We start from the raw sequence: 25,513 nt of genomic DNA, 5'->3' as shown, positions 1-25,513 counted from the left end.
GATGTTGCTAATGAGATAACCTGTTTGGACACAGCTGAAAGGTGTTTGGGGTTAAAAAATGTGTCAGATCATGGTGTCACTCAAGATGTTGCTAACGATATAACCTGCTTGGTCACAGCTGAAAGGTGTTTGGGGTTAAAAAATGTGTCAGATCATGGTGTCACTCAAGATGTTGTTAACGATATAACATGTTTGGACACAGCTGAAAGGTGTTCAGGGGTGAGATCTGCTTCGCATCATGGTGTCACTCAACACCTTGCTGATGGAATAACCTCTTTGACCATGGCTGAAAGGTGTTCAAAGGTGAGATATGCATCAGACTGTGGTGTCACATGAAAACCTTCCTTTCATCCTTCCTCGTATATATCTGAAGCTTATCAGATCTGGAATGAACACTGTTGTAGTTCAGGTCCCACATCATTTATCATGCATGTCAAAATATTAGGTCATAACTTTCCTCATGTGATTTGCTTCATGCACATTTGACATATTAATATGTAACACCTTCTCTGAGGTATTGCAATGTGAATTCAAGGGAGATAACCCTTGCTTTTACATTTGTTGTGTCAGGTTTAAGGTTGATGTAGGTGGTAGGTTGAGAAGAAAAGGACAGAAATTTTGGTCAGAATTTTTGTATATTCAATCGAGGCAGCATTCTCTTTATTAAGAAAACAACTTCTATTTGTAACACAAAAAATGTAAGTTAAATAGCCAATGCATTTACTGTCAAATTGTCAAAAAAATGTGTTATGGAAAAGGCCATCTTTTTAATTGTCAACAATTTGTCATTTTAAAGGTCCATCTCTTTTAACCATTTGTGTCACAAAGAAGTTCCCATCCCACTATCAAACATATATGCCTGTGCCCTTGCAAAGATACATCTTGTTGTCAACCATTTACGCCATGGCAAAGACCCATGCCCACTGACATGGCATCTTGTTGACAGGGATGGGAGGGATTGTGATGCTGATTCCTTTGGGTGAAGCATTCTGCCAGGAGAAGGAGCCTTCAGTATACCCAAGGAGGTTGACTTCCATTCCAGATTTTGGCAAAGCTGATCCAAGGATGAGTTGACCTGGTTGAGGCCATTTGAGCACAATGGCGTACACTGTCCCTTCTCTCTGTGTGTACCTGAAAGGAATATCACACTTTGAAGTACTGAACGTGTGGCATGTCTCATCCTAAGAGCAAAGTGTAGACTTTCACAGTCCGGCGCACACTATCCCAGCCCTCTGTGTGTACCTGATAAAATATTGCACTGTGTTGAGTATTGAATTTGATCAGAACAGATGAAAGTTGGGGCATTTGTAATCCATACATACGTTAGATTTGTTCTCTTTGTGTATTCTGGAAGAGAGATCACAAAGAGTAGTTTAACAGAATCTGAGCGGGGTGATATGATTTCGCAGCGGGAGTATACGACTTTTACACTCCCACTGGCGGATCGTGATGAATGTACATGGTATGTTATCAGAGTCACGTGAACCAATCAAAACTCGACATTCTTACATGAGGCTAGATAATTGTTCTTAGAGGACAAGTGACAGACTTTTTTCAAATGATTTGATCATGAAATATGCTGTTACATCCATCATGATTACATCCACTTGATCAGAGAGAAATGTTTTGACCACATAAAGGACCTACCAACTTCCTGGTGTGACTGTCATTCTGTGCCACCCAAAGGGGGGAATATACACAACACATACCAAACTCCCGGTGTGACTGCCATTCTGTGCCACCCAAGGTAGGGAATATATACAATACCTACCAAACTCCTGGTGTGACTGTGTCATTCTGTGCCAGTCAAGGTGTGGAATATATACAATACCTACCAAACTCCTGTTATGACTGTGTCATTCTGGGGCACCAAAGGTGTAGAGAAAATGTAATATCTACCAAACTCTTGGAGTGATTGTGTGATTCGGGGCCTCCTAAGGTGTGGAATACATAAAGTACCTACCAAACTCCTGGTGTGACTGTGTCATTCTGGGCCACCCAAGGTTTGGAGGCGTAGATGGCCTCCCCATTCACCTTCAACCATTCTCCCATCTGACGAAGTCTCTCCTCATTGATGGGACTAATCATACCGTATTTGGTTGGCCCCACATTAACCACAAGGTTCCCTCCACAGCTGTAAATTACAAATGTAATTGTTATGATGACTTTTCCTCTTAGCAGCCAGAATTCAATGTGGAAGGTTGCAAAAAAATATTGTATATCCAAATTGATATTATTATTTTGTTTACTCAGTGTATGGGGCAGAGGCCTGAAATCCCTCCTCCTCCTTTAAAGTTCTTTTTCTTCATTTCTACATCCCTTGAAGCAGTGGGGTAGACTTTTGGTTAAAGCGTTTTCTCATCATACCAAAGACCCTGGTTTGATTATTACTGGAATATTGCTGAAGTGAGGTAAGACCATGCTTACTCACTCACTTTTCTTCCCCCAGGTCTGTCAGAGACATGTGATCAAAGGGAGCATTCAAAACTCACCTGACAGACTCATATATGATTATGTACGTACACACCTGACGCTTTCAACAAGCTGTGATATAATCTCCTCTATTGTCAGAAAGTCATCCAGTACAGCCTGTCGACGGAATCCCCATGATTTCTTGTCAATTGTCATCCCACTCACCCACTTCCTTGTCTGAAGTACTCCTATAGCATGTGAGAAGAATAAACTATGGTTTCGCGACCTAGTCAGTACCACAATTTCATTTGAAATTTAGTAGATGGACATTATTCTGCATTAAATGTTTGAACTTCAAGATTTATTGTGAGTGTAGTTTATGAATGTATTGAAAATATGAAATGTCTTGATTATCAGACCAAATAGATGCCCTCTGATGAAATGTTTTACCTTATTACCTGGATTGTACCTGTCTGTACATGTCAGATAGCCTCCATGATGACACAAGTCCCCCTTTCCCCATCTGTCGTTGGTGACAACTGTGTCCTTCACTGGACTGCAAGGAGGAAATGTTAAAGAGATTTGTATGCCATTAGGAACTGTTCATAATTTATGGCTGGGGGGAGGAGTGATGAGGATTTTTATGGTGTACAATGTGAGTAACACCATCCCCTCTCCCCAAATTAATGTACAATAAAGTGACCCCCTGTTAGTCATGTACAAAATCAAAAACCCACCCACAGAACATGTGTACAACATTAATGACCCCCCTACCTCCATAGAACAAAATGGGTTACCCACCCTCAAAATCATCATTATCCCCTATAATCATAAATTATGAATGGTCCCTTATACACAATTAGTTCATATTGTTTTCTTGATTCTCAGTCAAAAGTCCAAGACACTGGTTAGAAAACAGTAATGTCATTGTCTAATACAAGAACTGACAAAACATTAAAAGATACATGCAAACTTGAAGATAAGCACTGTAGATGATATTACTATTATCAAGCAATAAGGAAGCTGTCTATCCATTGAAAGTGCTCTTTGTCATCACACCAGCTTCTTAATTGCACTCACATGTACACTGGTCCATTGGAACAAATCCTACCAAAAGTATTTAAGACAAATAATATTCATACACATTTGTCAGGGATGTAAGAGCTATGAGTATACTGAGGGGATATTTTTGCATTGGATGGTAAGTTACAAAGTCACTAATGTTAATTTCACAGTATTTACACAATATCACCATTTAAATGGATGCTCAGTATCCTAACACTCGGGCTGTCTACCTGTCATTGTACAGCCAAGCCAGGAACTCCTTGGACCCCCAGTATGTGTCTGGTGCCTCCCAGTCTCCATCTGAGTCAATAATGTCTGGCTTGTAGGTGTTTATAAGTTCATACAGTTCAGGCATGGTCTTTTCCTGAAATTGATTTGATTATACTGGAATGTGATGTCATATATTCATGCTATACCCTAGTATGAAAAAAAATTAAATGCTCCAGGCCAGTTCTAGATGAAGTCTACATGACAGAAATGATGAATTCCTGTCATCATGAAACAGTTAAAAAATGACTGTAGCATCTGTAGATTATTTTGACAATGCAGTCAACCATTTGGACTGGCTTGAAACTACCAGCAAGAAAAGCCACCATCATACAGAACCTTCACCCATGTGGAACAGCTCTCAAGATATAAATATCAAACTGACTTAGCATTGTGTAATTCATTGTTGTTTGAATAAAACATTACCATCTCCCACTAAATAGTGAGTCATTGTTTTGTTCTGGAAAAAAAATGTTGAGTGTGGGGATTTCAGGTTCAAGATTCAAGTTGATTCCTTGGAGGTGAAGTTGACCTGTTGATCATATTATGTGCAGGACAGATCATATGTTTACACTTGGCTCAACACCAGAATAATCTATGCTTTAACATATGAAATTACTGAATAGTCATCAGTCATCAAAACCATATATACCATCAACAAACCAAAAAGTGTCATCAAAAACAGAAGTACCATGAGCATGCATCAGTGAGTGAACATAGCACTCTACAAATACCTGCCATCAGTGAGTGAACATAGCACTCTACAAATACCTGCCATCAGTGAGTGAACACAACACTCTACAAATACCTGCCATCAGTGAGTGAACACAGCACTCTACAAATACCTGCCATCAGTGAGTGAACACAACACTCTACAAATACCTGCCATCAGTGAGTGAACATAGCACTCTACAAATACTTGCTATCAAGTGAGATGAGGATGCCAGAAGTTACATAATACAAACTTCAAATGATATCATCGAAATCCCAATATAATGGTATTTCCATGCAAGTGATACTTTTGCATTAGTCTCTATGTTTGATCTTGCACAAAGCTGATGTCTTTCCTGGCTTACTCTTTGCAAGGTATGACCTTTAGATTCCGACAAGTTTGTAATAGTGGTGGGGTACACAAAGGAGTGCATAGACTATCAGAAAAAAGCAACTGCACAGCTGCAGATGGCATGTAATGATGTTCAGTTTAAAACTGACTGGGATTGCTGACCAAGATTGTTCCCTAAGGTGATGATAACCGAATTATATAACAAATATAATTTCATTTTTGCTGTCTAGTGATATTGCTTGAAATGATAAAAGAGTTGACATTAAACTTACTCACTCATGCCATTTTGATCATTTTCACTGAAACACAGTTTTAGACAATCTGTCAGTGATGTATATAAAGAAGCTGACCTCAACAAATCTGGTAGTGGTGAAGTTGTTGGCCTTGTCTTGTAGATACAGAGGGTGGAACCACTCAAACAGAGAGTGATACAGACCAAAGTGGAGGTCTGTCTTGCTGCGGATGGCCTGGGCCAGCTCACCTGACCACAAATGTATTCATCAGTGAATGTGTTTATTTGTAGTTTAATGTTGCAGTATTTCTGCTGAATGTTAAACTTCTGTAAGGAATCAAATCTGGACCTGACAATGCAGTGATTGATATTGTGAGCAGTTATTCATGCAAAAAGACTTCAGAGTCTGGCCATGTGATCCATTATGCCGCCTCTTACGACAGGCCCAGGCTGCCAAGGACCTAATCTCAGCTACAATCATGAGACAGATCATTACACTGATGAAGCACATACCTGTATCCACTGTAATATATAGCATACAACCTCTTACCTACAATGTCTCTTTTTGGTCCTGCCATCTGGGAGTTCCAGTTGAAGGAGACATTGGTTGGCCAGTTGCAGAAACCTTCATGATGTTTGCTTACCAACACAACGTACCTACAACATTTAAGCATGGTGGTAAACAGGGGAATGATCTGGCTAATCATCTTATGCACAAGAAACTGTAGCAATAACCTCATACAACAAGCATCTCATACTTAGCACCAGAGTCTGCAAACAATTCCGCCCATGAGTTGGCATCATAGAATTCAGCTGTAAAATCTTGTGCAAAATCTGCATAGGTCCAGTCTGGTCTGTAGTTGTTCTTCATAAACTCTATGTAGTTGGCTTGCTTGAATCCCTCCCAGTATTCCCAGAACCACTCAGAACCAAAACTTGGTACAGAGAACACTCCCCAGTGGATATATATTCCCACTTTCGCTTCATCGTACCATGACGGAAGGGGACGGGAATCTAGGGACTCCCATGTGGGGTCATAGCGAACTTCTGGACTTGGTTCATAGTGTAAAGCATTTGCTTTGACTGTTACAATGATTAGAGAAAAAAGCAAACCACCTGAAGTGATAGCCATTTCAACAGTTGTGATATGTATTGCCTTTGTGATATATTACCTTGATAGTTATCATTTCTAGATATGTTGTAATCTGGGTGAAGGTCATGATCGATAGAGATGTCAGCAATCGGACAATGACACTCAATTAAATGTGCTGACAACTACGTCTTTTGGTTGCTGCTTAAGTTAAAAGCTTAATACTTTGAAATAACAATGCTTTGCCTGTGAAAAAGAGTAGTATTGCCATTATATGTGTATGTATTGCCCCTAAGACATATGACCCTGATAGTTATTGTTTCTGGATATGTTAGAGGTATCAAGGACAAGGTCATTGATATATTCATCAGCATTATGACGCTGACCCATAATTAGGTAACATGTATAATGAAACATTTTGTGAATACTTCTAATTCATCTTGTGACATTATTTCAACAGTTAATAGTTTTCTGTATTTCATGAAGTGAACTGGTTTCCAAATGTTTCATATTTACTTTGCCTTTTCTTCACCACACAAAGTCACATTTAGTTCATGCCCCAGAGAACATGTATCGCTTCCTTGTTTCAAATCTGTCATGAAGAGCTGACACCTCATTTAGCACAATCATATCATATCATATTTTACTTTCCTACTTACACAAGTTTAGTTTCTGTGTTGCATAATACAAAATTATGCTTTCTTTGCATTCTTAGTACTGATGAAGACAACATAAACAGCATCCTTAACTGACTCCTGACTGATGGCTTTTTCCTCTTTGGATATATCTACAAAGTGTATGGTGGTAGACTTAAACTTGTCATGGATGTATCTTCTTTGATCGTGGTTGCAGTGTTTGAGCATCACAGGTGTGTCACCCCACACCTTGCTGCCATGATCAAAGAGGTGTGACCCCAACATCTTCTTGATGGTGTAACCTTTTTGAGTATGTATGCAAGGTGTTTGAAGGTGAGATGTGAAGCAGAACATGTGATTGCCCCATCTTGCATTCTCTTCCCACAGAAGTTGCTCCTGTCATATCTTCCTACATAACATGTGTGCTAATATGGCTCTTTCATGGTGCGGGGTTTCTTGATTCATGATTGGTTGCAATCAGGTTTAGTTTTGCAATTAGTGATGTTGTTTCAGAAGTTGTCATTCTCAAAGCCTGGGTAATTTCTGTATGCTTTGGGAAAACGAGAACCTCTATCCCCAGAATGATGTGCACAAATGCACCTTGTGGATGGCCCATATGTTGTTGATGGAGTAACCTCTTTGAGCAGTTTGCAAATGTTCAAGGTTGAGATGTGGAGCAGGGCATGTATTAGAACATGGTGTTAGCAAACACCTTCCTGATGAGTAACCTCTTTGACTATGTCTGCTCGATGTCCAAGATTGATGGTGTTGTTATAAACCTTGCTGAAAGGGTTAATCTCTGTCTTTATACCTGAGACGTTTTTGACCCTGGCTCAGAATGTTTGTGATTCATTTGATTTCTTCCTCACGTGTGTCATAATATTCGGAATATATACTGAGGGGAAAAATGTGAGGGATCACTTGAAAGCACAAGTGTTCCTTTATTTATTCCTTTGTACTGCATCGCTTGTGAAGAAACCTGCATGAAAATAGAGGAACACTTGTGCTTTCAAGTGATATCTTACAGTCTGCATAAATTTTATCATGCATAGTTAGCATTATTATTATCATGTAAGGCCAAATAAAAACAATGTAGTTCCAATAACACCTCTCAAAACTGTTGGGTAGGTAGGTAGGATCTGGGTTGTTTTTAGGTTTGTTTGAGAAATAAAGTTAAACTAATAACACTTTATTAATGTGCAATTGTTTATTCACTCAAACTTGAAGCCATCGTGTTCACATTCTCTGTCAGAATGACTTGAAGTCTCTCAGAGCTGGGAAAACACAATGGTATCTGAAAGCTTATTACTCTTACTCTTTCATCACCTTAGGTTATGTCAGAGAGAGTTAAGAAATGTATTAAGTTGGACAAATAAACGAGCAAAAAAATACTGGTTATAATTTTCACATATGCAGTCAAAGCAGCAATGATTTTTATGAGACCTTTCATGTTAAATAAGTTAAATAGAAAAATTGTCTATTTTTACCATTTTCTGCCATTTCATTTTGAAGATTTATCCCATTAACAGATTATTTCATATGTATATGTCACTGTGCCCTTATCAACCCTATTTTTCTGAGCTTGCATTGAGTTGTCATAACCATTATGTCATGGCAAAGACCCATGCCCACTGACATGGCATCTTGTTGACTGAGATGGGAGGGATTGTGATGCTGATTCCTTTGGGTGAAGCATTCTGCCATGAGAAGGGACCTTCAGTGTACCCAAGGAGGTTGACTTTCATTCCGGTTTTTGGCAAAGCTGATCCAAGTATGAGTTGACCTGGTTGAGGCCATTTGAGCACAATGGCGTACACGGTCCCAGCTCTCTGTGTGTACCTGAAAAGATAGGAATGTGGTGTCTGGCTCAATATAGAAAAATATAAGCGTCAAGAACAGATAATGGTTAAAGTTACTGGGCAGTTGCATGTCTTCCTTGTTGTGTTTGCAATGATATCTTTAAATATATCTTCCCTTGTTAATTTTTCAGGATGTGGAAAGTTTAAAAAAAAAATCCTGGTGTTACTGTGTCATTCAGTGCCACCCAGGGTGTTGAATATATAAAGTACCTACCAGACTCCTGGTGTGACTGTGTCATTCTGGGCCACCCAAGGTTTGGAGGAGTAGATAGCCTCTCCATTCACCTTCAGCCATTCTCCCATCTGACGCAGTCTTTCCTCAAAGATTGGACTAATCATGCCATACTTGGTTGGACTGACATTTATTGCCAGGTTCCCTCCACAGCTGAAATGATAAATATGAACCTGGAAAATATTAGTCTGAGATTTTTATATTGGGCGCCTGGAACCATTTTCTTTTAGCTGCCAGAATTACTAGTAAATGTTTATGATTGGATCCATCTGGTCTGCTAGAAATGATGAAAAAATGTCCCCAACTCACTGAGTGGTTGATTTATGATTAAGTATGTACACACCTGACAACTTCAACAAGCCGTGTTATAATATCATCCATGGTCAGATATTCTTCCAGTGTGGCCTCTCGACGGAATCCCCATGATCCCCTGTCAATTGTCAATCCTCCCTCCCACTTTCTGGGCTGAAGTACTCCTTCAACATGTGAAAGAATCATATGTATTGTCGGTGTCTTCACGTGACATCGACACTTTTGGGGGGACCATACACGCCAGATCGACATGCGGCAAATCTTTGATGTGCGATTTGCTTATATAAGGGATTATCAAGGGATTAATAAGGGTGAGCATCAGTCCACTTTCTGAACACAAGTTCACATGTCACAAATTTGAACTGACATGACTAATAATATATAACTGACCAATAATAGATAATTGATTGCATTTTATTAATTGAGATGGAATTCATGGACTCCTGTGATCATCTCCTAAAGAACTTTTGAAATAATGTAAATTTATAGTCATGTATTGTGTAGATTTGTATTTATCATCCATAATGAACATGTATTTGAATGGCAACCATCTGCATTAAACAAGATTCATGCATTACAGTTTCCAATTGTTATTTTGTATTCACACCTAGTGAATCGACCATGAAACAACCACACCTGGAGTCGACATCATTGTTTTTATAGTCAGGTGATAATCCACATTTAATCCTTTAAGACAGTCTATTAGTATACCCTTCAATACACATGAAATTGACATTTTTTGGTCTGTTTTTTAATCTGCAAATGGTAATTGTCGATCTCGTGTGTATGAACCATATTGTCACAACCTTATTGCCCATGCTAGCATTCATGATTACCACAATATTTGATAATCAGTGAGGGAGGGTGAGGTAGTGTTGTACAATAGGTGAAATGGTGTCCCATCTTGATACTGCTGAAATATTGCTGAAAGTGGCATAAAGCCAGACTCACTCTCTCATAATCAGTGACGACACATATTTCTAAACATAAAATTTATCCGATAAGTTCAGATTGTGTATTCATCATTAATCATGATGTACATGCACACTAATTCTCAAAATTGGTGCACAATTCCCACAATTCAATGTCGGACATATGAGAATAATACAAAATGAAAGAAATGTTGGCATTTTTCACATTAGACGTCTTATTGTGTTCGTTTATAATGTATGAGGACAAGTAAATCTTGGTCCGAGCAGACTTAACACACGGGATATGTGGTGGTATGATGTAACTGAATCAAAACGTTTATGTCGCTGTGCAATAGTCATTACATCAATGTGAAATATCATCAAATAATATTCATAAGTGAAAGTCCTATTTTTCATGAATTAACAAGAAAATAGTGAAGGTTTGTTACACATATATTTTAAGAATCTGTTTCTGTTTCAAAAACATAGCTTTCAAGTTGAATTGAGTCGCTGAAGTATGAGTATATTACGTTATGTTTTAAATGTCAGATAAAAGTAAATGCAAATATATCAAACTTCTATATTTCATAACATAAATATTAATGTAATGAAATAAACAATTAATAAAATGCGACAAACAGTACAAGTTTGCCATCTAGCCTCGGAATAAGCATGTAAATCCGAGTCTCAAGACCGATTGGATAACAGTGTATAATATGTTATGCTGTGTTCATGTATATGGTGAGGATGAAGTGTCATACAAGAGTCATATCTCATTTGTATATGGCCCCTGAGTTGATAGAAGTATAAATGTTTGTCTGCCTCCACTTTTTTCTAAAATATTTGTTGAAGCTTTGGTTTAAAGTATTTTAAGTAACATAACTTATGTTACAGTATTTTACATAACAATGATGTAAGTGAGAGACAGGAACACAAGGCAGGACTTCGACATCACAAAAGTTGATGACATAAAACGCAGAAACTATGACATCATCTTTGTAGTTCATCATCTGGTGAAAGCACGGTGTGCATTCCTGGACATCTGTTTTCTCCCTAAGGTAAGTTCACTGAATGCACATAAACAATACCTTTACAAATTCGTTGCGAAGTACTTGATTTCTCAGAAGACTGATTATACAGCTTCATGTTTTACTCTGTAAGTTGATTACACGACATTAATTTGAACGTGTTTACACATAATGTAAAATACAGTGATTGTAACGTAAAATACAGTATATCATACAGGGACTAAAGGATACATGGTTTATGCCCTATGAACAGACAAATCAAACACAATCTGATGTTTATAAAAAAATACATTTCAAAATATAATTTGTATTAAGTTAAGTATGTTAATTTAAAGACACAAAAGTGTTTGTATACATGTATGCATTAAGATTAAAAGTAAAGGGTAAAGGAAATTGATGTAAATTACATTAAGCATAATAATCATTAACAAACACGTCTTGCATTTATAAATACTGGTATATATGCACATTTTGATGTGGTAATAACAAAAAAAACATTCATTAATATATCATTTGTTTTTGCAGTATCTCAAATATGGCCAAACCTGAAAGGTAGAGACTATATCGAGAATGCAAAAAACAAAAAGAAGGTGCCGCATATTTGCAAAGAGAAACTGACAGAGTGAGGCAGTACTAATAGAAAACTGGTGATCTGAGCAGAAACGACAAAACTAAGCGTTGTAGAAAGGTTCGGGAACAAGCCAGGGAACACAGGAGAGCAGTGAAGTTGAGAGGACTCCATGAGACAGAAGGTGTACCTGCAAGTAGCATTGAGTCAGTTTCAGGAGACACAGAGAACATGGTATCCAGCACAACTGATTGGCCAACTACTTCGACTGCACCGTTGTTGATTAAACTTCCGAATGTAACATCATTGGGCAAGAAGAACAGGAAAAGGATATTTCATGCAGTTTCCAGAGCTAACAGAACAATTGCATGGCTGAAACTTGATAATCTGACTCTGCAGAGACGTGTGAAATGAGTCAGCAAACATTACAAACAGTTATTCCATAAACACAAACATCAAACATCAAAATCATCTAGTCAGCCATCCACTTCTAGTGAGACAACAACAGAAGACTCTGACACTATGACACCTAAGCAGAAAACTGAAAAAGAAATACAGAACATAAAATTTGCAACCCCAAGATCCAGAAAGGCAGGAGAACATTACCAAAGAACATTACATCATCTAAAGGCATAATGAATGTGGGAAAAATGAAATGGAAGACGAGACTGGCTCTTCAGGAAGATGTAGTTGCGTTCTATAAGAGAGATGACAACTCTCGTTGTATGCCCAGGAAAAATGACTCCGTCGGAAAATCACAGCTTCAAAAAAGAGTCTTACATGACTATCTGGCCAAGATATTCCTGAAGTTTAGGGCTGAGTTCTCCAATGTGAAACAGTCGTTATCATCATTTTGCAAACTGAGACCTGCTAACATTTTGCCAGTGTCATTTACAGCAAGGAACACCAGTCTTTGCAGTAAACATCAGAATATGGCCTTACAATTGAAATCTCTTAAAACCTTTAAGGTTGTTTCCACATCAAGCCCAGATGCTTCCATAAACGCTCATACTCAGACAGAGATTAAGACCCAACTTCCCAGATTCAGCTTGACAAGGTTACCTATAAGACCTGAAAGAAGGTGACAGACAGCAAGGGCAAGTCAAAGATGAAGCTTGTGGATGAAGAAGTGGCCAAAGATGATTTTATCAGCAACTTTTTGAATCAGTGTACACAGTTCCGTGAACATGTGGCTCGTGTTCAAACACAATATGCTCAGCTTAGGTTCTTGAAGGACAATTTGCCGGACTCTCACGTCATCATCCAAATGGATTTTGCTGAGAATTATCTCTGTCAAAGTCTTGACGAGCTCCAATCTGCTTACTGGAATGCCACGATGGTAACACTTCATCCAGCTGTTGTATACTTCAAGAACAATGGAGTCCTCAATCACAAAAGCTTCATCTTTGTCTCTGATACTATGACCCATAGTTTTGGCACCGTATACACCATTCTGCAGTCACTGCTTTCAGACGTTAAAGAACTGGTTCCATCTCTGGCGTATGTTCATTACTGGATGGACTTGCCATCAAGCCAATATAGAAACCAGACAGCTTTCAACTATGTCCTACAACACCCTGATGAGTTTGATGTTTGGACTTTGTGGCATTATTTTGAATGTGGTCACAGTAAAGGTTCCTGTGACAGCCTTTGAGGTACCGCCGAACGAATGGCCGATTCAGCCGTGAAACAGGGTAAAGGCAAAATACAATGAGCTCACGACTTCTGTGTATGGGCAAATGGGTAACCAAGTTCTGTTGCATACATCTTCAAGAAAACTGCGATGCCAATCAAAGGAGGCTTGAACAGTGGGGGGGGGTGAAGCCAGTTAAAGGAACCATGATGCTTCACACATCTAATGAAGCGGAGGGGTGTCTCATGGAAAAAGAAACACCCTGCTTCTGTGATGGGTGTTTTGCCTCTGATGGTTTTTTGTCTCTCCTGTCATGTCCATGGCAGAGAAAGGTTCTTAGGACAATCCCGGCTCCAGATGAGAGTGCGGAGAACGCTCCAGAGCCAGAGAATGTCATGGCTAAAGTCGTTTTGCCTACCCAGTCAGAAGCAGACACTGACCCTGTCCAAGGCAACCAAAATTCACCCACTGAGATATCAATGGAAAATTTCGTTGCTGCCATTTATGAATTTGACAACAAAGTATATTATGGAAAAGTTCTGGATATTGACGAACAGGACTATCAAATCTGTTTTATGGAGGCATCGGGAAAAGCCTGTAAATACAAATGGCCATGAAGTTCAGACAGTGAAAACATCTGGGTGAACAAATGATTTGTACTGGACAAAGTATCAGATCCTAAACCAAAAGGGAAATCTGAAAGGATGTTCATTTTCCCTCCCGAAGATCGCGAGAGAATCAACAGTTTGTACCAGAACTACTTTGGAAATTGATACCATAGTATTTGGTGATGTTCTAAGAACAATTTCCAGTTGCTTTTTATTAAGAATAAAATACTGTTCTTTACTCCTGCCAGAGAACCTTGTGGTATCTTACATTATGGCATTGGTATTTTACGTTATAGCATTGTGAGTTCATGTTTTTAAGTAGACCAAATACAGGTCACTGGAACATAATGTTGCTCATGACATTTTGTCATGATTTCAGACTAAAGAAGGATATTTTGTTACACAATACACAGTTGTATGTTACTTCATTAAAATTAGTATAATACGTTATGCATTGTGGTTGTATTTAGGGGCTATGTGCATTGAATGATCCAAATACAGCAAAAATTGAAGGCTCATAAGGTTACAAATCAATTCGATGACACCCGAAGTAATGAAGTAGGTGGGGTATTTTTTCATGAAATTCAAGAATTTTGGACTGAAACATTGGCATATTTAAAAGTACCTTTAATAGACTCTTAAGTTCTTTAACCATGGATGTATAGATTTACAGGAAATTTATATTGCAGCTAAACATTAATGCTTTGACTACCTATTATTAACGGCTGCACGAGTCATGTTTTATTTTTAATTTAAGAATCAGTTAATATAACGTAAAATACTTTGAGTTTGTCTGTGCAATCTTTAGATAAAAAATATTTCAATGATGCTTAATTGTGTGATGCTGATGTTTAAAATTTCATGAGATACCATTACTGACGATACACATGTCATTTTCAACTCTTAATTTTGAAAAATATTTTGGAAATAATTTCACAATTGTGCACTAATTTTGAGAATGAGTGTACAGTGATATTTTGTGACTGTACATTAAGCTTCTTTTCTCATTTTGAGTTTTCTGTATACATGAACAAAGGCAGTTCTCAAACAATGTTGTAAAATGTTACCTGGATTGAACCTGTCTCCACATGTCAAGTAGCCTCCATGATGACATGCATCCCCTTTTCCCCATCTGTCATTGACGACAACCCTGTCCTTCACTGGACTGCAGATTGATGGAGACTTTAGAATACATTATGCATATTAATAGAAAGAAGTTACCATGGTTCTCAGAAAACAATGTAAATGTTTTGTTGTTGTCAGTAAGTAATTATTTGGCTATTCACATTGATTGACAAAAACAATAGAAAGTAACAGGTGTGCTGTGCTTGAAGTGGGGTGGTGTTAATAATCAGAATCCTCCGAAATACAGATCAGTGCTTCTTATGAACTCATTTGTGTTTAGATATTTAAAGTCAGTGGGAGTAGATTGATTTGATTTCTGTAAGCTGTTCTTTGTTTGAAACCTTCAGGATTTTTCTTTGTCTCACATGACTGTGTAGTGTTGGATACTAATTGAATTGTAAAAGGAAAATACTAGAAGAGAAGTTTTTGTCTATGTTTTGTATTAAGTGATATTTATACAGTGTCACAAAACTGATGGGTGGCAGTCTCATTCTGGAGCACATACCTGTCATTGTACAGCCAGGCCAGGAACTCCTTGGAACCCCAGTAAGTATCTGGTGCCTCCCCATCCCCATCAGACCACAACAGGTCTGGCTCGTACGTGTTTACAAGTTCATACAGCTCAGGAATAGTCTTTTGCTGAAACAGATTTGACTTTAATTCTTCATGATTTCATATTTTCATGGCTCATCTTATAATGACAGTATTGTTGAATTACTATTAGGCCTGGTAAACTTTATATGAGAGAAATTGTGAATAATGTATTTAGCTAAGCTGACCTCAGCAAACTTGGTGGTTGTAAAGTTGTTGGCCTTGTCCTGTAGATACAGAGGGTTGAACCACTCATACATGGAGTGATACAGGCCAAGGTGAATATCTGTCTTTGACTTCAGGGCTCGAGCCATCTCACCTGTTGACAACATTAGGTGTTGAAGTGAGAGGACAAAAACGTGCATCTGGGAGTCCACAGTCTACGTTCCAAATTGATTGCATTGTTTTTATTCTGTTTTCCAGAATTTGCAAGAATAGGGAAAGCTTCATGGTAAATTGTATTTTAGAAAATCAGGGGAGATCTTATGACTTGGTTTGTAAAATTTCGTTGGAAAATCGTTCGAAACTAGAATTAAATATCCCTCTTAACGTATAATTACCAACAATATCTCTCTTGGGGCCAACCATCATTGAGTTCCAGTTAAAACTCACGTTTGTCGCCCAGTTACAAAATCCTCCATGATGTTTAGTTATAAAGATAGTGTATCTGAAAACAAAATAGACAGAGGTGACCCAGTATCCATGTTTGAAGTACAAATGAAGGACATAGTGGAAGCACGAAATGCAATGTTTCATCTGACAACAGTACACTTGACCCAGTATCCATGTTTGAAGTTAAATGGAAGCAACAGTGGAGCCATGAAACCCAATGATTCAGCTGCCAACACTACCACATTTGTTTTCATTCGGATTTATTGGCTCTCACTCACTCACTCACTCACTCACTCTCTCAGCAACCATGGGACATGGCAAGGACTGGATATTGCCAGGATTTTCATATTGCAATATGTTGCAATGGTTTACGAGGTACTGCAATACATACTGTGATATATTGACCGGAAGGCTTCTGTCCAAGTGTGTGCATCATAGTTACAGTTACACCATACTTCCAAACTCCCGTACCCATTGTGTATGACTGTATGCCAATGGTTTACAGATAAATAAGATGATATGGGGCCTTAATGTACAATGTTTAAATTATGTGGCATAATTACAATAAAGTTTTCAGAACATAAAGATGAAGGTGATAGTATAACATGATTTTCATGATGAGCATTGTCTTTTTCAACAGCATGCACTTCAGTGCACTATACTAGCATAATGGTTGTTACTGGATGTTCGTGATTCATGTCCGTGAGTCGACTCCAACATAAACATATGTTAACATGAACTATTTTTTCAAAATGAAACAAAAACGTGATTTAGGTGAACTACTTGAGCTTACAGTTTCCTGTGACCTCCAATAACTAAGATCCTTGACTAGAATATCATAATACAGTCCTATGAAATTTATAAGACCTTCACCTCTAAGAGAGATTCAAGACAATTGAATCAGTGGCTGTAACTGTTGAATGCATAAGAAAAGCACAATTTGCTTGCTTCTCTTGACCTGATGAAGGAGCAAGCATACACTCAGAAACATCATGTTACTCACAAGAAGTTGACATAAATAAATCTTGCTTTTCTTAAAAGTTGAGTTCATTTGTAGCCACTTAATTCCTCCAAAATACCACATCTGATACCCTTCAAACCCACAAAACTTGGTAGAATGTTTGACACTTGTTGGAGACACTTATAGAGACATTTCCACTTGTAAACATCAGGCCCACATAAGTAACTGAAGGAATTATGGCAAATTTGAAGGAATTGCATCTCAGATGTTTCGAATTACGGCAAATTTGAAGGAACTGCATCTCAAATGTGTCGATGTGTGAGTTTCAGGACGCGACCAACAAATCGTGGAACGGAGTCGAGACATCTCTGAAGATGGCTGTGCATGTTTCAAGTATTACCGACATTGTTTCTGATAGGGGCGTTGTGTTTATGTTATAACTGCTAAACTATGGATATCACTGTAATTGTTTCACGAGTGGGCTGCGTTTGTTTACATTTGAGATGCAATTCCTTCAAATTTGCTGTAATTCCTTCCATTACTTAGTGGGGCCTGTACATGAAACCAACACAAATAAAATCATATTTGGCACTTCTAGAGCACATTTTATTGCTATTGCATTAAGGGCTAACTCTGGATGACGTATTCTGAACCGTATCGTAATAATTTTATTTCAAGATACTGTACTGGTATATACTGGTTTACTGGTAATATTGCACAGCCTCATATACAGCACTCACTCACTCACTCACTCACTCACTCACTCACTCACTCACTCACTCACTCACTCATTGAATGATTAACATCATACTTAGCTCCAGAAGCCTCAAACAATTCTGCCCATGCTTCAGCATCATAGAACTCTGCCGTGAAGTCACTAGCGAAGTCAGCATAGGTGAAGTCAGGTTTATAGTTGTTCTGCATGTACTGTACATACTCTGGAATCCTTTGCCCTTGCCAGTATTCCCAAAACCACTCATTTCCAAAACTTGGCACTGAAAAGACTCCCCATGACACAAATACTCCAATTTTGGCTTCATCATACCATGTTGGTAATGGCCTGGAATCTAGGGACTCCCATGTGGGGTCATAGCGAATCTCAGTCCTCCTTCCTGACTGTCCATCTGCTGTCACTGTTAAAGCTAGCAGTATTAAGACAGTTATCATTGTGCTTATACTTGATGACAGCTGTGTGTGCTTATGATCCTGCATCAATGTTTGTGTATATCTAGTGATTCTGTTTATAGCCAAATCAAGGTCAAGGACAGCTGATATCTGATCAGGTGACTAAATGTTCAAGGTAAAAGACAGACAGGGTGATGATACTGGTTGCACTGAAAAGGTTTATGTTGTGTGTTTCTTTTTTAACCTTCAGATTTTTTAAAAAATGGTTGATGACAGTGAAGGATGGTCAGTTAAAGACATAAAGGTATATATCTTAAAAAATGGTGAAGGTGTAACCTGTTTGAGTATACCTGCAAAGTGTTTGAGGGTGAGATGTAAAGCAGAACATTGTGTGAGACCCCAACGTTTTTATGGAGTGACCTCTTTGAGCATGTGTGCAAGGTATTTGAGAGTGAGATGTGAAGCTGAACATGGCCTCAGCCGACACCTTTAATATGGTGCAACCTCTTTGAGTTTGTCTGCAAGGTGATTGAGGGAGAGATATGAAGCAGAACATGGCCTTAACCCTTTCTTTGTAATAGCACAAGCACTTTGAGATGTCTGCAAGGTGTTTCGGAGTGAAATGTGCAGCCCTCGCCTTGTTAACTTCTTTGAATATATCTGTTAGGTGTCCAAGACTGACATATAACAGTTTGTAGTGTCATTATAAACCTTGCTAAAATTGTCAACCTTTCTCATTATGTCCACAAGATACTTGACTGTGGATTATTTGTGATTCAGTTTATTCCTCTCTCACATGTTTGTCAAAATATTGTAAATATTCATAAATTTCATCATGCAGAGTTAGCATTATTATTATTATCATATACCACCTACCAAACATCCTTGATTGTACTCATGTATCTTAAGGGGAAATAACTCTTACTGTCACACCACCCTGTGTTGTCATAATAGTTTCCTTAAGATTTACAAGATGTCTTAAGTAGGACAAATAAACAAGCAAGAAAGTATTGGTTATGGTAATATATGCAGGCAAAGCAGCATTCTTTTTATTATGAACTTTCATTTTTAGCTCAAGAATTTAAGTTGAATAGCAAAAATGTATATTTGAACCATCTCATCATCCGTTTCCTTTTGAAGATTCATCCCATCATCTGGTCATTTCATTGTCAACAAAATGTTATTGAAATTCAGTTGTCAGCCATGTATATCATTGTGCAAGCCATCTCATCATTTGTCAACTATTTGTTTCTTTGTGTTGGCCCATCCCATTATCAACCCTTTTTTCTGAGCTTGCAATGAGTTGTCTTAACCATTTATGCCATGGCAAAGACCCATGCCCACTGACATGGCATCTGGTTGACAGGGATGGGCGGGATTGTGATGCTTATTCCATTTGGTGAAGCATTCTGCCATGAGAAGGGACCTTCAGTGTACCCAAGGAGGCTGACTTTCATTCCAGATTTTGGCAAAGCTGATCTAAGTATGAGTTGACCTGGTTGAGGCCATTTGAGCACAATGGCGTACACTGTCCCAGCTCTCTGTGTGTACCTGAAAAGATAGGAATGTTGTGTCTGGCTCAATGCAGAAAAAAATCGGAGCACTTGTAAACACAACATCAGTTATATTTGTTCTCAGATGTCTAGTGGTCAAGAACAGACAATGGCACTGTTTCTTCATTCTTATTCCCTGCAACGCGTTTTGCATGGGGTATGAAAATGCACTCTGTGCGTCCATGCAGATTTGTCTTTTCCGGAGCAGAACTTCAAAACTGTTCACTATTTCTTCACCACACTTTGACATAGATAGATCTGGTGTTGTACTGGTGCCTTTTGGTAGCTTTTGAATTCGGAATAAATTATTTTTTTTGTGTGTTTCCATGGCAACAAGTTTGACTTTGACTGAATGTGGTAGGTGTGCTCTTTTCCAGACCAGAACTTTCAAAGTGTAGAACCTTTCAATAATTCTTCACCAAACTCGGCATATGGATTGGCCTAATGGTGTACTGGTGCTGTTTGGCAGTTTTGGAATTCTAAATAAAATATTTTCAGTACTCTCCTTCCACTTCGCCCAAAAAAATTTGACATCATCATAACTAGTAGACATATTCATGAAGAGTATTTTGCCATTGCGGGGGATATTGATGACGTTGTCTTCTTGCTGTGTTTATGTTATGATCTTTAATAATAACTTTTAGTGTTAAATCTTTGGGATTAAAATTGTGGGGAAAAAAATGATGTGCCTGTGTCATCCGTACCACCCAAGGTGTGGAATATGTAGAGTACCTACCAAACTCCGGGTGTGACTGTGTCATTCTGGGCCACCCAAGGTTTGGAGGAGTAGATGGCCTCTCCATTAACCTTCAGCCATTCTCCCATCTGACGCAGTCTCTCTTCAAAGATTGGACTAATCATGCCATACTTGGTTGGACTGACATTTATTGCCAGGTTCCCTCCACAGCTGTAATGATAAATATGAACCTGGAAAATATTAGTCTGAGATTTTTTATCATTGTTATGTTGCTGATATTTATCTTGGGCACCGGTGGCCCTTTCCTCTTAGCTGCTAGGATAAAATGTCCATGACTGGATCCCTTGGGTCAGCCAAAAAACATAAAAAAACATTCCAAACTGAAGGACTGGTTCATATATGATTATGTATGTACACACCTGACAACTTCAACAAGCCGTGTTATGATCTCCTCAATTGTGAGAAAGTCATCCAGGACAGCTTCTCGACGGAATCCCCATGATCTCTTGTCAATTGTCAATCCACCCTCCCACTTCCTGGGCTGAAGTACTCCTTTACCATGTGAAAGAATCATGAAAGAATCATATGTTTTGTCACAACCTTATTGTCCATGCTTGCATTCATGACATCTAAACTTGATAACCAGTGAGTGGTGATCTAGTTTCCTAGTAGGTAAAGCATTCACTTGTCTTGCTTAAGACTCGATTTCAATTCCACACCTGGATACAATGGTGTCCCCCACCATGATATTGCTGGAATATTGCTATAAGTGGCATAAAACCAGATTCACTCATTGCTAATCATTGAAGAGACCTCTTTGTAAATTAAATGATTTGATGAATTAAGTACATACAGTGATATTTTGTGGCTGCATTTTAAGCTTCTTTTTCAGTAAACATAAGCAATGTTAGTTCTCAAACAACATTACCTGGATTGAATCTGTCTGCACATGTCAGATAGCCCCCATGATAACATACGTCCCCTTTGCCCCATCTGTCGTTGACAACAGCCGTGTCCTTTACTGGGCTGCAAAACATTGATGTTTAACCTTTGGATACAAAGACAAGCAAAAAGTTGCTGTGAGGGGTCTTGAAAGATTTTAGAATACATTATGCATATAAATAGAAAGAAGTCACTGTGTAGTGTAATTGTAATGTTGTTGAAAATACATACATGTTTGGTCATTCATGATGATTGTCAAACCAGTACTACTGGGTAACAGAAGTGCAGTGCTGAAATTTTGTATTTTTCATTATTTCAGAATTGGTTGTTCTTTCTGGTATTAAAAAACATGATTATTAAAAGCCTCTGAAACATATATGTTTGTAATATGAAAAGTCAGGTCAGTGATTTGTGTTGATATACTTGAAGTTGGAACATCTGAAGTTGGGTAACACTGTATTTTATTGCAGTCACTATTCCAAACACTTGCAGTCACTTGTATTATTACCTTTAGCATCATATAGTGCTTTTACACTATACTGTACATTTTAAGGCAGGTGGCCAGGTGATGTTTTAACTTGTATTTTATATTGTGTCCAATGCTTGCATTGTATTTAAATAACCTTTTTTTTTTTTTCTTCCATAATGAGCTAGAACAGAGGCATTTCATTTCTGTAAGCTGTCCTTTGTTTAACTTTAATAAGTTTTTGTGTGGATACAATTGGAAATATAAGATGAATATACATTTTAAGAAAGGATGTGGTAAAGTTGTTTTGGACCATGCTTTGTATTCAGTAATATTCCTACAGTGTCACAATATTGATAGATGGCAGTCTCATTCATTAGCACATACCTGTCATTGTACAGCCAGGCCAGGAACTCCTTGGAACCCCAGTAAGTATCTGGCGCCTCCCAGTCTCCATCAGACCACAATAGGTCGGGTTCGTAGGTGTTTACAAGTTCATATAGTTCAGGAATAGTCTTTTGCTGAAACAAAATGATTTGAAAGCGTCATGATTTCGTATTTTCATGGCTCACCGTGTAATGACAATATGTTGAATTATTAAGTTCAGATATGGTTTACATGATAGGAATTGTGAGTAATATATTTAGCTAAGTTGACCTCAGGAAACTTGGTGGTAGTGTAGTTATTAGCCTTGTCCTGTAGATACAGAGGGTGGAACCACTCATACATAGAGTGGTACAGACCAAGGTGAATATCTGTCTTTGACTTCAGCGCTTGTGCCATCTCACCTGTTGACAACATTAGGTGTTGAAATGAGAGGAATGACAAAAGCATGCAGCAAGAAGTCCCCAGCAAACTGATTGCATTGTTTTTATTCTGTTTTCCAGAATTTGCAAGAGCAGGGCAAGTCTCTTCAAACAAAAGTTGTATTTTGGAGTGTTATTAAGTTAGTTAGTTTTGGAGATCTTTTGACTTGGATTGGAAAACATGGTAGGAATAATTCTAGAAACCAGAACTGATACATTTTGGACAATCTGTATTATTGTCTTGAGTATAAAATCTCTCTTAATGTATATTTACCAACAATATCTCTCTTGGGACCAACCATCATTGAGTTCCAGTTAAAACTCACGTTTGTCGCCCAGTTACAAAACCCCCCATGATGTTTAGTTATAAAGATAGTGTATCTGAAAACAAAACAGACAGAGATGACCCAGTATCCATGTTTGAAGTTAAATGGAAGCAACAGTGGAGCCATGAAACCCAATGATTCAGCTGCCAACACTACCACATTTGTTTTCATTCGGATTTATTGGCTCTCACTCACTCACTCACTCACTCACTCACTCACTCACTCACTCACTCACTCACTCACTCATTGAATGATTAACATCATACTTAGCTCCAGAAGCCTCAAACAATTCTGCCCAAGCCTCAGCATCATAGAACTCTGCCGTGAAGTCACTAGCGAAGTCAGCATAGGTGAAGTCCGGTTTATAGTTGTCCTGCATGTACTGTACATACTCTGGAATCCTTTGCCCTTGCCAGAATTCCCAAAACCACTCATTTCCAAAACTTGGTACTGAAAAGACTCCCCATGACACAAATACTCCAATTTTGGCTTCATCATACCATGTTGGTAATGGCCTGGAATCTAGGGACTCCCATGTGGGGTCATAGCGAATCTCAGTCCTCCTTCCTGACCGTCCATCTGCTTTCATTGTTAAAGCTAGCAGTATTAAGACTGGTATCTTTATGCCCATTCTTGATGAGAAATGTTTGTGCTTATGATCCTGCATCAGTGTTTGAGGATATCTTTAAGTGGTTCTGTTTATAGCCAAATTAAGGTCAAGGACAACTGATATCTGATCACATGACCAAATGTTCAAGGTAAAAGACAGACTGGGTGATAATGCTTACACTCATGTTTTTCTTTAATAACCTTGATATGATCTTGGACTTAATGTTTCAAAATAGATTCTCAAAGCTTATTGCACTGAAGGAGCAGGACTTATGACAAAGAACTTTAGCTTGCTTATGATATGATGCAAGGATAATTAAAGGTGTATAGGAAATTGAATTGTTCATGATTAAAATATAGTCTCCAGAAAGGATGAAATCTGCAAAGCAGGAAATTGCTATGGCTCACAAATCAAGAGAAGCTCATAAGTCAAAAACTTCATATTACATTTGTTCATTGATGTTGTCACTTTTAGTCAAGATGTAATTGTTGTAGTTCCGGAAGTAATTGTGAATGAAACCAAGGGGTCATAAATAAAACTTAACTGCAAGGCTATAAAAGAATGGATTTAAATGTTATCAAAACAAGTATGCATTCATGGCAGTTTGTAAAAGTCTGTTGCAATTAGAACATGCTTTTAAGTTCTACATGGAATGTAAACCCTTGTGAACAATATTTTTTGTTGTTGCTTCCCTTTAGCATGTTAGGATTTCCTGATCTTGTTGATGGTTCCACTATGTATCCCATTATAGAAGATGTTAACTGAAGGGGTTATGGGACAGCAGCTATTTTATATTGCAATCATGGTTATGATATTGATCTGTAAAGTTCTTGTTGGGTCTCTGTTGGTGCAAGGAAAAGATGTTGATATTCATGAAGAATGTAGCCCTCTGGTCCATGTTGATACATGTGGTCAGTCAGTACATAATGCATATGACAGTATATATATTATGAGTTGTTCACTGGTCATGAGGGGGATATAGGGTGATGTACCCTCAATGTTTGTTTATGTTCCTTGAGCCTGAAGGGTGAATTGAGGGTACATCAACCCATGGGCCCCGAGTGATGAGTGGACAACATATTAATCTTACCTAACACTTCAATGTTAATTTTGAACTGTTTGAAGCATGGGTATTGGATCCATGCATCATGCGATTTCAATGTTTTCAGTTAAAGAAGTACCACCACGAAGTACCAAATTAGCTGCCATTGGCAGCAAGGTACATTGCAGTATATCTTGCTTGTAAGAGAGGTACATTGAAAATAATAAAAGAGCGCTTAGCTAATCATAAAATGACATTTATGTGTGAAGTGAGATAAATATGCTAATAACAGTTAATCCACAAGTTTAATCTGAAAGAGACTGCATAATAAGTGTGCATGTCAGTTTTCTCACGAAATTAAATTCTGTTGATGGCAAAGACATGTTACATTTATCACGTATAAGGTATGATATAAAATAAGTGGGTATGTGTTTTATACCAAACACAGACCATCAAAAAATGGTACTCATCTTCACTGCAGCTTTCATTACACACAGTGCACACCCTTTCAACTACAGGAATATTAACACATCATATCTGCCTGTTTCTATTTTGAGTTCATAGGAACTTCAACGAAGATGGTTTGGTTGGTAACAAAAGTGAGTGAGTGAGTGAGTTAAGTTTTACGCCGCTTTTAGCAATATTCCAGCAATATCACGGCGGGGGACACCAGAAAATGGGCTTCACATATTGTACCCATGTGGGGCATCGAACCCGAGTCTTCAGTGTGACGAGCGAACGC

At 38.2% G+C, this 25,513-nt stretch overlaps 4 protein-coding genes across 4 annotated transcripts in view; 1 reads left to right on the top strand and 3 right to left on the bottom strand.

The window, feature by feature from the left end:
* Nucleotides 1-25,513, top strand: part of LOC137288184 (blood vessel epicardial substance-like) — a 164,777-nt gene that overhangs the window by 102,353 nt on the left and 36,911 nt on the right. The window lies entirely within an intron of this gene.
* On the bottom strand, nucleotides 617-6,187 carry LOC137286406 (alpha-L-fucosidase-like). Its single transcript, XM_067818253.1, has 8 exons — nucleotides 5,798-6,187; nucleotides 5,590-5,696; nucleotides 5,158-5,288; nucleotides 3,708-3,841; nucleotides 2,871-2,968; nucleotides 2,528-2,660; nucleotides 1,964-2,134; nucleotides 617-1,131 (listed from the first exon to the last, which is right to left on the bottom strand). Exons 1-8 carry the CDS (start codon nucleotides 6,169-6,171, stop codon nucleotides 897-899), a joined length of 1,383 nt encoding a protein of 460 aa, XP_067674354.1. The 5' UTR covers nucleotides 6,172-6,187; the 3' UTR covers nucleotides 617-896.
* Nucleotides 7,953-18,418, bottom strand: LOC137288179 (alpha-L-fucosidase-like). The gene is made up of 8 exons (XM_067820613.1): nucleotides 18,016-18,418; nucleotides 16,192-16,298; nucleotides 15,820-15,950; nucleotides 15,546-15,679; nucleotides 14,983-15,080; nucleotides 9,199-9,331; nucleotides 8,838-9,008; nucleotides 7,953-8,603 (listed from the first exon to the last, which is right to left on the bottom strand). Exons 1-8 carry the CDS (start codon nucleotides 18,414-18,416, stop codon nucleotides 8,369-8,371), a joined length of 1,410 nt encoding a protein of 469 aa, XP_067676714.1. The 5' UTR covers nucleotides 18,417-18,418; the 3' UTR covers nucleotides 7,953-8,368.
* On the bottom strand, nucleotides 19,340-23,794 carry LOC137286364 (alpha-L-fucosidase-like). Its single transcript, XM_067818176.1, has 8 exons — nucleotides 23,386-23,794; nucleotides 23,068-23,174; nucleotides 22,645-22,775; nucleotides 22,375-22,508; nucleotides 21,508-21,605; nucleotides 20,999-21,131; nucleotides 20,619-20,789; nucleotides 19,340-19,880 (listed from the first exon to the last, which is right to left on the bottom strand). Exons 1-8 carry the CDS (start codon nucleotides 23,784-23,786, stop codon nucleotides 19,646-19,648), a joined length of 1,410 nt encoding a protein of 469 aa, XP_067674277.1. The 5' UTR covers nucleotides 23,787-23,794; the 3' UTR covers nucleotides 19,340-19,645.

Source organism: Haliotis asinina, chromosome 6 (assembly GCF_037392515.1).
Source record: "Haliotis asinina isolate JCU_RB_2024 chromosome 6, JCU_Hal_asi_v2, whole genome shotgun sequence".
Taxonomy (NCBI): Eukaryota; Metazoa; Mollusca; class Gastropoda; order Lepetellida; family Haliotidae; genus Haliotis; species Haliotis asinina.
The sequence above is the reverse complement of the archived record's forward strand: the minus strand, read 5'-3'. Positions and strand labels throughout refer to the sequence as shown.

Coding starts and splice junctions, on each gene's coding strand:
- LOC137286406 (XM_067818253.1), bottom strand. CDS start 6,171: ATGGCTATCACTTCAGGTGGTTTGCTTTTTTCTCTAATCATTGTAACA. Junction 5,697..5,797: donor TTTGCAGACTCTGGTGCTAA/GTATGAGATGCT, acceptor TAAATGTTGTAG/GTACGTTGTGTTGGTAAGCA. Junction 2,969..3,707: donor GCTTGGCTGTACAATGACAG/GTAGACAGCCCG, acceptor TCCTCCTTGCAG/TCCAGTGAAGGACACAGTTG.
- LOC137288179 (XM_067820613.1), bottom strand. CDS start 18,416: ATGCAGGATCATAAGCACACACAGCTGTCATCAAGTATAAGCACAATG. Junction 15,680..15,819: donor CAACCACCAAGTTTGCTGAG/GTCAGCTTAGCT, acceptor AATCTGTTTCAG/CAAAAGACTATTCCTGAGCT. Junction 9,332..14,982: donor TGGAGACAGGTTCAATCCAG/GTAACATTTTAC, acceptor CACATGTTGAAG/GAGTACTTCAGCCCAGAAAG.
- LOC137286364 (XM_067818176.1), bottom strand. CDS start 23,786: ATGCAGGATCATAAGCACAAACATTTCTCATCAAGAATGGGCATAAAG. Junction 23,175..23,385: donor TTTGAGGCTTCTGGAGCTAA/GTATGATGTTAA, acceptor TTTTGTTTTCAG/ATACACTATCTTTATAACTA. Junction 21,606..22,374: donor GCCTGGCTGTACAATGACAG/GTATGTGCTAAT, acceptor AATGTTTTGCAG/CCCAGTAAAGGACACGGCTG.